The sequence below is a fragment of the Antrostomus carolinensis genome, unplaced genomic scaffold (assembly GCF_000700745.2).
Source record: "Antrostomus carolinensis isolate BGI_N321 unplaced genomic scaffold, ASM70074v2 scaffold14851, whole genome shotgun sequence".
Classification (NCBI taxonomy): domain Eukaryota; kingdom Metazoa; phylum Chordata; class Aves; order Caprimulgiformes; family Caprimulgidae; genus Antrostomus; species Antrostomus carolinensis.
Window position 1 is genome coordinate 31241 of NW_010296502.1, and position 12577 is coordinate 43817.

Below are 12577 nucleotides of genomic sequence, written 5' to 3' on the forward strand. Positions count from 1 at the left end.
GAACTGGGTTTATGGCTGGATAGATTTACTGTATATTGCATTATGGTGCCACGCTGCTGTTGTCAGAAATTTGACTTCTTATCATGATGGCAACCACTGGTACTGTGAAACTATATGTATTGCAGAATTTATGTATGTTGAGAAGCATTTTGCCATAAAACTTTCAAAATACTCAGCTGAGACTATAGGAGAGTCCAGTCTTCACATTGGGCTCATCAGCACTCTTTTTAGGGAAGCTCTTAAGGGTTGGATCTGGAGATCTCAAAGAAACAACTAAGGAAAAGGAAACATAGGAAACATGGAAACTAGACCATCTTCAGTTATGGAAAACCTTGCTAGCTTTCTCTTGGAGCAGGAAGTGGTAAATCAAATGTGCCAGGAATCTGGAGTCAATTAAAAATCTGAATGAGGAGCTGCCATCTCCACAGCATAAAATCTGTTGATAATCACTGACTCACTGTCTTCTCTTCTTCCTTCTTCTGGCCTTACAACCAAAAAAGTATGCTTTCAGTGTTTGGAAATAAAAGTATGCTCCAAATATATATTCGTTGTAATTTGATAGCTTAAACCTCACTTGAAACTTGTTTCATATAGGATGCAGACATAATGACCGACTTGAAGAAATTGCTCCATATTGTCTGAATAACCTGGTTCAGGATGATTTCAGTCATAGTTGTCTGAAATTTAATCTCATGTGCAATTTATGTGCTGTTTCTTCTTATCTCTCTGTAAGCATTTAAGAACATATTACCTAATGTTTAGATAACCAGTGTGCAAATGATTCGATGTATCCATGGGATGTGAAAAAGAAAGCAAAAGTGAGAAAGAAATAGGAACCTTTAGGAAAATAGTGAGGGGGTTGTAAAGTGAATTAACAGTTCCACCCTGTATATGTTCTTGCTCTTTGAGAATTTAGATGCATTTATTTAGCAGGGTCTTTAGCATCTTTGTTTGCAACTCTAGCATAATAATGAATTTTACTTTTAAGTCCTTCATTTAAGTCTTAAATCAGTACTACTTTACAGCTTCCATAGTTGTTTATGTTTGCACGCAGCAAGTATATTCATAGAATCATAGAATGGTTTGGATTGGAAGGGACCTTAAAGATCATCCAGTTCCAACCCCCCTGCCATCAGCAGGGACACCTTCCACTAGACCAGGTTGCTCAAAGCCTCATCCAACCTGGCCCTAAACACTTCCAGGGAGGGGGCATCCACAACTGCTCTGGGCAACCTGTTCCAGTGTCTGACCACCCTCACAGTGAAAAACTTCTTCCTAATACCTAATCTAAACCTGCCCTCTTCCAGTTTAAAGCCATTTCCCCTTGTTCTATCACTACCTGCCCTTGTAACAAGTCCCTCCCCAGCTTTCTTGTAGCCCCTTCAGGTACTGGAAGGCTGTTACAAGATCTCCCCAAAGCCTTCTATTTTCCAGGCTGAACAGCCCACTCTCTCTCAGTCTGTCCTCATGGGAGAGGTGCTCCAGCCCTCGGATCATCCTGGTGGCCTCCTCTGGCTGTCATATTTTTAAGTAGAGGCTGATCTTGTGTTGGGGGCCCTGGAACTGGATACAGTACTGCAGGTGGGGTCTCATGAGAGCAGAGTAATTGTGTTTTCCAATTCCTCTTCTCAAGTTCAAATGTGTACATAGGGTGACAAGACAATCAGATCTCTAGGGTAGTGTAGATTAGTACAGAGAATAATTAGTGGTGGATTTTATTCTAAATTATAGTAAATCAACATTTGGCTATTATCATAAGATCACAACCTGGTAACAGCTGTAATTCTTAAAATAGAAGTTACATGAAATGTGAAAACTATAGAAATCTGATACAGTATTTTGCCTGGATAAAGACATTTGGGAATGCTATTGTAGGAGAGCTGCTATTGTAAGTCTTCCCTAGCAAATAAAGTAGCTTTTTTTAATTGGCATGCCTCAAGCCTAATTTCTTTTCATTCCTTCAATAAGTGAGTTATTCATACATTGATACAGAATATTGCTATTAATATGTTAACTGCCTTATTTCTTCTAAAATTATATGTGCAGCTTCAGTTGCAATTAAACCAAGATCTGGGCATCTTGCATCAAGATGATGGCTCATCAAAAAATAAAAGAGGAGTTCTTCCCAAGCACGCTACAAATGTGATGAGATCTTGGCTTTTTCAGCACATAGGGGTAAGGACTGAACATGATCAGGAGTCACAGGTTTTTATGTAACTCTTTTATGTGGTCTTTTATGATTTTGCTTCATAAAGAAGGTGAATTTATTCTTTTGTCATTTGTGTAATCTCAGTTCAGTTTTCCCTGAAGTAATTTGAAGTGGTAATTTGAAGTGGTTCCACAGTAGTGTCCTGTTAATTTTATTATTATTTTACTAAGTATGTGACACTTGTACCTCATGTTCTTAATAAATATTGTTAAAAGGTATCTTTCTTCACGTCATTGTGTTGAGAACTTAACGCTCTCTGCACCTTGGTTCATGGTGCAAGTTGAAATAGTTCCATCTGTGTTTTGGGGGTGTTTTTTGGTAGAGGATAATTTCAAATTTTCTGTCTTTATCTCATTTCCAACAATCCTTCTAATGTGTACCAAGTGTGTTACTATCTACTTATGCTTTCAATAGAGTGTCTTTCCATTGCATAAATGCTTATCCTGAAAGGATAAATGGTCTCAAGTTATATCACAATGTTTAGCTGATAGGTATTTTGTCTTTCACAACTATTTTGCAGCAGACAAATGATACAGGGAAACTGCGCGTATGCTTCTTATGTTACGTACACTCTTCATCTGTTTAGTTCAGAGTAGCTCTATTTAACTAGAAAATACTGGTCAGTACTCTCATATGACATTGCCTTTAGACAGCAGAACTAATCAGATCTTATCACATGCTGTGTTGCCCAGGGATCATGTCAACCATGAGAAGCTTTTTCTTTTGAATTACACATTAGCAGTTTAATGGTATCATATACACTTTCAAGGATAAAATCAGTTTTGTGTAGTAAAGCACTCTTTGTTAAATGATTTTTATCTAGAAAAGTTTGTGAGGTTTCTAAAGTTTATTTTTTAATGAGTCAGATGGTCTTAATCTAGCAGCTTTAATCAGTTGTAATAAAGGAGTCCTTATTTCTGATGAGGAGATCAAACAAGCTTATGCCTTTTTTGTTTGCTTTTTTGTCCTATTTAGCATCCATATCCAACAGAGGATGAGAAGAAACAGATTGCAGCACAAACAAATCTGACACTACTCCAGGTTAACAACTGGTAAGAGCAAAAACTCTTACTTCATGTCTGTCGTTGTCTCCACATGCTTACAACATAGAGAAATCGTTAAGAGTGTAGCTGGGACATCTGGAGTTGAACTTACTGTTCTGCATATGTTACAAAATATTTATAAAAATACAGGAATTATGCACTGATACATAAGTGTATTATTTTTATATTAAGATATAATAATACCTGTGCCATTTAAATTATATAAGGACTCCTGAAAACTTTACAATATTAAGGAATTACAGTCTATTCTGTTACTGAGATGAAAGTACTCTCATGTCTCTTCTGTATGTAAAGAAATTGAAGTTTAAAGCTGTTTCATGACCTAAGCTCTCAAAAGTGTTTTCTGGTAATCATAGTTGCAAATGTTTAAGACATTACTGTGAACAGATACAAATTCTGCTCTTGTATCAAAGGATGCCATCCTCTGAGCAGTGATGTCTGAATGGAGAGTGGTTCCTAAAATTATTGCAGCTAAGTTCAACAGGGATCTTCCTCAGATGTCAAAGATGACACTGGCTGCATGGCTGCAGAGGGGTCCACTGGGGGAATGTGCAAGATAGTGGCAGTACACTGGTTCCAAAAGTGGAGCAGTGTAACTACGCCTGTGTGACACCGTAGTAACAGCAGTAGCGGAGCTCTGTGGTGCTGGGATCCAACTAATGTCTCTGCAAAGCATTGTATTACACCAGGTGGACCCGCCAGCTGCACCCTACTTCCTTCTACTGCAGGTAGAACTGAGCCCTGGATGTGTTTTGTTAGATTTAGCAAGGGATGCTGTCCTCAGTCACAGCTCCTTGCCGCAGCTAGCTATGTTGAAATTGATTCAGTTAACCACTGGTAACTAAGTGAGACATGGTTTAAGCATCTTCTTGTTCACTAGCAGAAAGTGAAAGGGCAGCAATTAGCATGCTAAAGTAAATAAGTGAAAATCAGGGAACAAAAAGGAATTGGAAAAGATCTGAAAAATGCGTTTGCTGTTGTCTCCTGGATCAGGAACCAAACCTTGGAAAGCCAGGGAGCCTATAAAATAGGTAATGCAGGAGCTTAAGGAAGTAAATTAAATCAGACCAAACAAACAATATAAAGTTTTAGGTGAACACTAATGAGAGGAGTATCAGCTTTCTGAGCTGTGCTGTCAGCAAGCTTTTTGGTGCTCAGTTTTTAATAAGATCTTGAAATTTATGTCTGTCCTGCTATCTGTAGAATTTCCCCCTCTGAGATGGGGGAAAATACACTACTAGCAGCAAAATGATAGAAGTACTTTCTTAGCTAGTTCTCCAAAAGCAAAAGATGCCCATGTTCTAGGAGCAATTGTACACATTAAAAAGAATGTCAAGCCAAGCTGGTAGGGAGAAAATTTTATGTTCCTAATTTTTTTTTCCCACTGCATGTTTTGTGAATCTGAGAGAGAGAGAGAATTTACAGCCAGGTGGTCATAAGTACTTCTTGCATTTGACTGTGTTTAGGTTTATCAATGCTAGAAGGCGAATTCTTCAGCCCATGCTGGATTCCAGTTGTTCTGAAACTCCAAAAACAAAGAAGAAAACAGCCCAGAACCGACCGGTTCAGAGGTTCTGGCCTGACTCCATTGCCTCAGGAGTTGCTCAGCAGCAATCTAACGAACTCGCAATGTCAGATGGTAAGGAGAAATGGCTAAACCACAGATAATAAAGTTAATTCCTTCGTAACAGGGAAATGAAGGGTTTGATGCCTTTGTCAGGAGGGGAACTTATTAATACTTCAGTATAAATGCGTTTTTAATCTGGAGAAACATAACTGAAATGTGTCAGGTTTCCCCGCTTAAAAAATTTTCTGTCTTTTTTGGGGGGTATTTGATCGGAATTTATGTTGAGAGACCGTTGCTTTTATTTCAAAAGTTGTGAAATGACAGCACAAAGGTTAGATGTGCAGCTAAGTTCTCTCAGTGTGTGTATGCACATCGGTAGCATTCTGCTTGATTAGCAGTATTGGACTGCAGTTTCAGTTTCATGACTCCCCATCGTGTTCACATTCCTTTCACTGTTGCTAGAGGGACTGAGCATCTGCAATTCTATATATGCCTCACGTCTTTCAAGTTGAATATTGAGAAGCAAAGGAGTGTAATAGAGTTTAAGTAACTTCCTTAGCATCAGATCAAACAGACTTGATTTAAGAAAGATAAACAACTGCTTTAATGTCAGGACCATCCTTTCTTCCCTGCCACTTTATTCATTTCCAGTTTGTAGCAACTTTTCCCTCAGCCTCCGCTGGATCTGACAACGGCTTTATCCATTTAAGTCACCTTGAATCTCTGTGAACGCTCCCACCCATTTTTCTGCAATGAATTAAGCTGGAATATTTTGCAGAAATGGTCCATTGATGACTTGACTGGAGAATTGCTGCAATGGGTGTCCATAATGCAGCGAAGTATAAGATTCTTGGCCAACTTAATTCTCGCATTTCCTGATATTTAAGTGTTTGACAACCTATGTAGCTTTTATTTTAATGTAGTTGTTTAGATTTTCTTCATGTTAATTAGAACAAACTCTGTTGCATGTAAGTATGTATTACTTAAAATTAGAAACTAAGAAAGGTGCTAAAGTACTACATTTGTGCTTCTCCAGGTGCTGTTGTAACAATTACAGCTCCAGTCAACATGAATGTAGACAGTCTCCAGTCTTTGTCATCCGATGGTGCTACTTTGGCTGTTCAGCAAGTTATGATGGCAGGGCAAAGCGAGGATGAGTCTGTAGACAGTGGTGAAGATGATGGAGGAGATCTCTCAACAACAAATATCAGTGGGCTGGTTTTGGATAACAGCGATTCTCTGCAGTAGGAAGCAAGAAGTGACAAAATGTTTAGGAAAAAGAACGGACTGACTGACTGTTTTTATAGTTTGCACAGCAAACATTTTACACAAGTTTTATTTCTAATATGTTTTATATGTAGATATAGAAGGGTGCACTTTTTTGTATTTCATAGTAAGCTTAAAGAGTGTTTTTGCAGGTGCAGCAACTTCTTTCAAATGTGTTTTTTAATTTCTTTTCCTTATTTCAGAAAATTATATCTAGTAATATAAAGAACCAGATAAGCACCCCTTTGTTGTGTGAATTGGAAGTGCTGCAATTTCTAAAGAATTATGCAGTTTCAATTAGTGCTGTTATTTAACACAGCTCTTGATGGGCAAATGATGTAAATTTAAAGCATGTGACACTAGTGTGTGGAACTTGATCATTAAGTTAGATGCATATATTTGAAAGATGCTTCTGCACCTTAAAAACTGCTAGTCTGAGGTGGACAGCAACACACATAAAAAGAAAATGTTGATGTGTGATTCAGTAGCGAATGTATGGCAATTGAAATAAGTTTAGTTTCTCTCATAGTCCATGAGCCTGTTTATCATTTGCTATAAAAACTCCTATTTTTACCTTGCTGGGGTTATTGGATAAAAAATATTTTTATAAATTCACTAGGAATTGGGATGACGACTGTATTAAGCAGGAGGTAAAAGAAAAAAAAAAAAATTTCCAGAGGGGAAAAATAAATGTTTAGTATTCCTATTTGGAAGGTTTGAAAACTGACCAAATTTAATAAACAAGCCTATGTTAGCCTTCTATGATTCTCAGCTATCCCACAGTGATATACTATATTTGATAATAGCATAAGAAGGGCCCACTGTTTGATGGGATTTTGATATTGTCAATCATTGATTTATATTATGTGTAAACTAATATTCAAATTGCATTAACTCTGTATCTAAACTTGTATCTGAAGATATTTGCTAAATGAGTATTCAGGTAAGTAAATTCAAATACCCAGAACTTTTCCAGTTATTAGAGAAATTTAACAGTTTATAGTTTGTACAACTGAACCTGAAGAATGAAAAGTTGCCTGCTATACAGTCATGAATTCTGCTATCACTGCTATTTTATTGCATTTGAAATATTTTCCCCTAATACAAAAAGAAATATAACTTATGGGTTTCTAGAAAACTTTGTCAAATCTGAAGATTACTGTCAAAATATACAGCAGGCTTTATTAGAGTAGAAAATCCTTGTGTGCCATTTAAAAACTAAGAACTAGTGATGAAAATGGTTTTTTTTTTTTATGGTAACAGTTAATTGTTTTTTTTCCCAAAGTTTGGAGTCTGTGTCTGTATGTCCATGAACACTTACTTTTGGAACTTTGTATTTCCCATTTTGAAGTACAAATAACAGACTCCAAGAGTCTCATGGTAAGATCAGTGTCCTCTTTTCCCCCTGTCCATTTGTCATAATGTTGGGTTAGATCAAAGCCAGAACTTCATTCAGATTTAGACCAAATCTAGTTGCATTTCTAACGTGACAGGGAAAAAGATTGTTAGCTTTTAGAATCTTTAGACATTGTATTTGAACAAAGCCCTTTGACAGATGCAGATATTTAATTGAATACTTAATTTCTGCTTCACAAAACACTCAGGCATGTGCTTAGGTCGCATTGATTTCAGTAGGATCAACGCATGTACTTTTAACATGCTTAAATGATTGGAAGCTGGTCTTTAAAGATTATCTTCCAAGGCATATATAAGTTGGTATGAAGAAAAACTTCAGAAAGAAATGTCAGTAGCATTGGCATACAAACATGGAGAATAATACTAGTTTTCAATGACTAGTAGCTATTTTGAAGAATAGGTGTTGGGTTTTACTCAACACAAGTGATGTTTCTGCTATGGCTTTTGCTTATTCCTGGCTGAGGATCTTGCTTCTTAGTTCAAATGCTGTAATTTCTAAAGAATTTGTTTTCTTCTAACTTCTCTGCTTTGCCACTAATGTGCCATGTTTGTTAAAGAGCATAGTAAATGAATAATGAAAGATTTAATTAGGAAAGCTTTGACATGGCATAACTGTCTCAAAGACTATTGTCAAATCCAGTTTGACCCCAAAACATTTAAAAAGACAAATATCTTTAACAAATCATGCTCCTTTGGAAATGTTTGACCTACTGCTCCTACAAAGGAAACCTGGGATAACTAGAACAGAGAGACAGATTCTGTATTTTTCTTTTTAGTTGTTTTTGATTTAACTCTGTAAGTGCTTCATCACCCCCAAAGTTTCCATTACATAGTAGGTTATATTTGTTGGTCGGTTTGAGGTTTATATTCAGCTACCCTTGTTCATATTTAATAGTGTGTTAATCCATGTACTTCTAGCACGTAGGCAGATGAACTCTCATCTACTCAGTGTGTACAGGCCTGTGGACAAATCTGTGCTCTTCCAAATCGACCTATGCTAGAGGAACAGGCCATTTCTCACTGTCACCTTTCCTTCCCTGACCAGTTGTTGCTGCCTCAGATCTACCAGCAGACCTTTCCCCAGCCTGCTTTGAGGTAGTCTAGGAAGCAGCTCAGCCAGCAGATCTGTTGGGGTAGCAAGTAGCCAGCAGTGAAGGGAAGGGTAAGCCAAAATGGGCAAAAGTTTTGTGGTTTGAAGATAATGTGGCAATGGGCATTTGCCCACACTTTAAAACTATGAGAAATGAGATCTTAAAAAGAGAGAGGGTATTAAACCAATTTAATATCTATACAGCTAGCTGGAAGAGGGTTCAGGAAAATGTAGTTTATGTGCCACTTGGAACTCAACTGGAAACAATGAGGCATCAGGGTTTGCAAACTTATGGAAACTTATTTTTCAGAAAGAAACCATTATGTATTCAGCTTTTTTTATTCCCCCCACCTTATGTGCAGTAGAAGTCTTACTCTTCTGAAACATTTACAACCTTGTCTTCAGCTAGTTTTTCAGTAGCTGGAAAGTGAAGTTGACAGAATTTACTGTGAGAGGAGAAATATGGAATAGTTTTACTGTCAAATTAGAAACATAAAAACATAGGGATGTGAATTCCTAAAACTAAAAAGGCTTTACCAGTGTAATCAAAGGTATTGCTTAACCTATGGAACTCAAACCTTTTTTTAAATCAGTGAGAATTCTGTAGTGGGTATGAACTGCACAGAAGTGCTTGTTCTTTTTGCAACTTAAAAAAAAAAATAGTGTCCTTTTTTGCTGTGTAAGAAAGATTGCTGGTTTAAGCAAAGCATCACTATTCAGGAAAGGTACATGTTTACATTAGTTAAAAAGTCTTCATAGGGGACCTAACTTTAAACCCATGTATAATTCCTGCCTCTGCCCCCAGTTAAAGTCCTATTCATATGCAATAGAACGAATTAGTTTTTTAATCAATGTAATTCTTCTGCAATTATGATTATTAAAACTTTTAATTTTTTTTTTCAACTTTACCCAAAACAAGGTTCTCAGTTCAATTTTTCCAAGATTTCTGTAACAGGAAAGGTAATTTCCTGTTGTTCTTTAACTTTAGAAACATTGTGTTTTAGTAAGTCAATTCCAAATTGATCGGGATGTATTTTTAAATGACTGTTTCAAAGAAGTGATCATATTGGAAAACATGTAGAATTGACAGGCGTGGCTCTGGCTCAGCAGAGAGTTTCCCAGGTCTGGATATTGGGTCAAGGTGAAGTCCTGCTGACCTCAGGGAAACTCCATAAGGCTGCATGTCGGGCTGCATTTACCTGCAAAAGAGTTGTTTCCTTGTTCTGATCCCTGATCACTGTTAGGAACCTTTTGGTGAGCCCTCCAGCTTTATCTTGCCTGCATACCTAGGTTTCCTTCCAGTGGAAACAAGGCTTAGAAGGGCAGGAATTCTTTCTGACCTGGTGTGCACAACATATCATTTTGATGTTTAAAATATGGCCAGAAGGCAGACTTACACTAAGGAATTAGAGTTCCCAGTTCCTGTGCTTTAAAAGTAGCTTCAGATTTATGGATATTCTAGTGGAGTAGGGCCACAAAGACTTGATGCATGAGTAATAAATCTAGTTGTTGCTCTTATCACGTGGAAAAAGAATTAGAAGGTGGTTCAGCTTCCTGACTCTATGAACTTGACACCCCAGAGGATGAAACAAAGCCTTTCCAAGGGATGATAGTTTCATAAAACCATTAGACTTGTAGCACTTAAACAAACAAAAAAACAAAACACCCTGGTATTTTGAAAAATCAGAATACATGCATTTAATTGTAATTGAAGTTAATTTAAGACTTATTTTCTGAAGCTGAGTTGTCTTGGGAGAAGAGAATTAAAAGTATTTGTCTATGCAAGACATAAATGTCAAAAATGTGTGAATTATCCATTTTTAGGTGCTGTATTGTTATTGTCTTTCTGACTTCTGTTACTTTGATTAGTCTTTTAAACCTTTCAGCCTTATATTCAGCTTAGTTTTTAGAGTTGAATAGGCAAAATGTAGTTTTGAAATCCTGTTGGAAATGTAACTAACCTTCATTCCCTCATGAAAAGCTCGCATGTTAAGCAATTAAGTGAAATGTTTTGGTCTCCTAATAATAAATTCAGACTCTCACCACCTCCTAAAAACAGAGCATATCCATGAAAATGCAGGTTTAATTGTAGCGTGCAAATGATCAAATCATCAGCCTTGTGCTAAATACACTTTGTTCTTTACTGTCCAGTGTAGCTGAACAGTAAAGCAGGTTAGTTTTGCCAAACTCGGATTCGGTGTGGATTCCTTCCCCCACCACTGCCCCTGCCCGTGGCTTGCTAACCTCCTTCAAATAGGTTTTGGGTTGTTTAAGTCCTAAAGTAACTTGATCACACGGTATAAAGTGTAGTGAAATTGGCACTAATGTGCTTTTAAGTGATTGCCCGGATCATGTTATTTGTTCATTCTTGTCATCTGGAAGTATAAAATCTTTTCCTTCTTTGTGACTTAATTCTTGAGGACCTGCTGAGTGATCACAGCTGTTTTTGCCAGAGAAAAGCAAGGTGCGAGAAAGCAGTGAAATGCCTTACCAACCTTGTAGACTACTGTAAAGATACTGACTTCATGTTAATAGAACCCAGTGTTTTCAGGTTGTGACAGAAGTCGCCCATAAATCAGGGTTAGCAACATTTGGTCTATACAATTGACAATCTTTAAAATGTGAACCCTGTAACTTTTTTTTTTTTTTCCTTGGTTGTTAAGGGATTTTGAACCAACTGATCTATCAAGGGATAAAATTAAAAATCTGAATATGCTTCATGGTTGATTTATTTTTACACTACTATTCTCTGTGAACTGAAAAAGCACATTTTTAAAGCAAAGCATTTGCATTACTTTATCAGTATTGTTTGACTGAAAGACAAATATGTTTTCAAGAAATTTTGAGCGTAGTTTCAAACTAGTTAAAAAGGCCGAGGATTGTCCCTGGCCAAGAATTGGTTATTTGCTTGGGTTTTCTTTTTATGCAAATGGAAAAAAAAATGTTTACTAGTTCTTATCAGTATGGGGATTTTTATTACTCTTTTGTAATGCAGGAGCAGCTTTGATGAAAGAAAGAATTAGCAGGCAAATAGTCCATAATGTGTGTGACTTTGGGGTTTTTTTTTGTTGTTGTTTCAAAATTGTTAATTAAAATAGTATGGTCATCAAACTTTCAATAATGGTTCCAAGCATATATGGTAGCATCTTATTTGAAAAGACTTCCCTTTGTGTAAGTCCCATGTGTTAAGTTGTTGAGCCAGAAAAACTAATGCACATTTGTAAAATTAGCTTGTTCTACTAAATCAGAAATCTTCAGGAGATCAGCAGCCTTTTTGTTACAAGATAGCGATTCCTCTCTAGCAAGAAACTCGGGCTTATTTCATTCAGCGTGGATGAGCCTTACTCGGCAAAGAAGAAGACAGACATGGGTGGTCTGAAGAGAAGATGTACTTCTGCTCAGCACTGAAGCATTATTTATTGCTATTCTTGTTTTCCCAACGTCTGGTGTGGTGACACCCAAGTGTGATCCCCAGAGTGTACAGCCCTGAGCCCAGCACACCTGGCTGAAGGGGTTGTGTGTGACTGTACTGGCTAGAGCTGGTACAGCCTCCTGATGCCATGCTAAATGTTTGTTTACAGCTTTTTACTTACTCCAAAACATGCCCCTGAGGATTGTGAATCATATTTTGTTTTTAAAGGGTTAATCTGTGATTAACCAAGTGGTATATGTTCTAGACACAGGAGTATTTGATCACTTATTTGTCTGATGTTAAATGAATACCTGAGGAGAACTCCTGGTGATATCGTCGTTTTAATTCCACTGCTGCCAGGGAGCAATTTTTTTCCTTAATCTGGAGAGAATAAAAAACTAACCAGCCAAACAAAAAACCCTGTAAAGCAGATTGTTTCACCTAAATTATGTCCAGTGTAGCATATTCCTAGTCTGTTGGTTTCAAATTCCCCTGAAAGATAAATCCCCTTCTTCAAGAAGGTGTTACAGGAATTGGAAGCATAGTCATAAGT

General features: G+C 37.1%; 1 protein-coding gene across 1 annotated transcript in view; it reads left to right on the forward strand.

Moving 5' to 3' along the window:
* The window catches only part of PKNOX1 (PBX/knotted 1 homeobox 1), a 28461-nt gene extending 21122 nt beyond the window's left edge, over positions 1–7339 (forward strand). Inside the window, exons 8-11 of the mRNA XM_010178320.2 lie at positions 2047–2175; positions 3185–3261; positions 4740–4912; positions 5877–7339. Of these exons, the coding sequence (XP_010176622.1) occupies positions 2047–2175; positions 3185–3261; positions 4740–4912; positions 5877–6088 (591 nt within the window). The 3' untranslated portion in view covers positions 6089–7339. The remainder of the gene's footprint in view (positions 1–2046; positions 2176–3184; positions 3262–4739; positions 4913–5876) is intronic.
* Positions 7340–12577: the final 5238 nt, after the last annotated feature.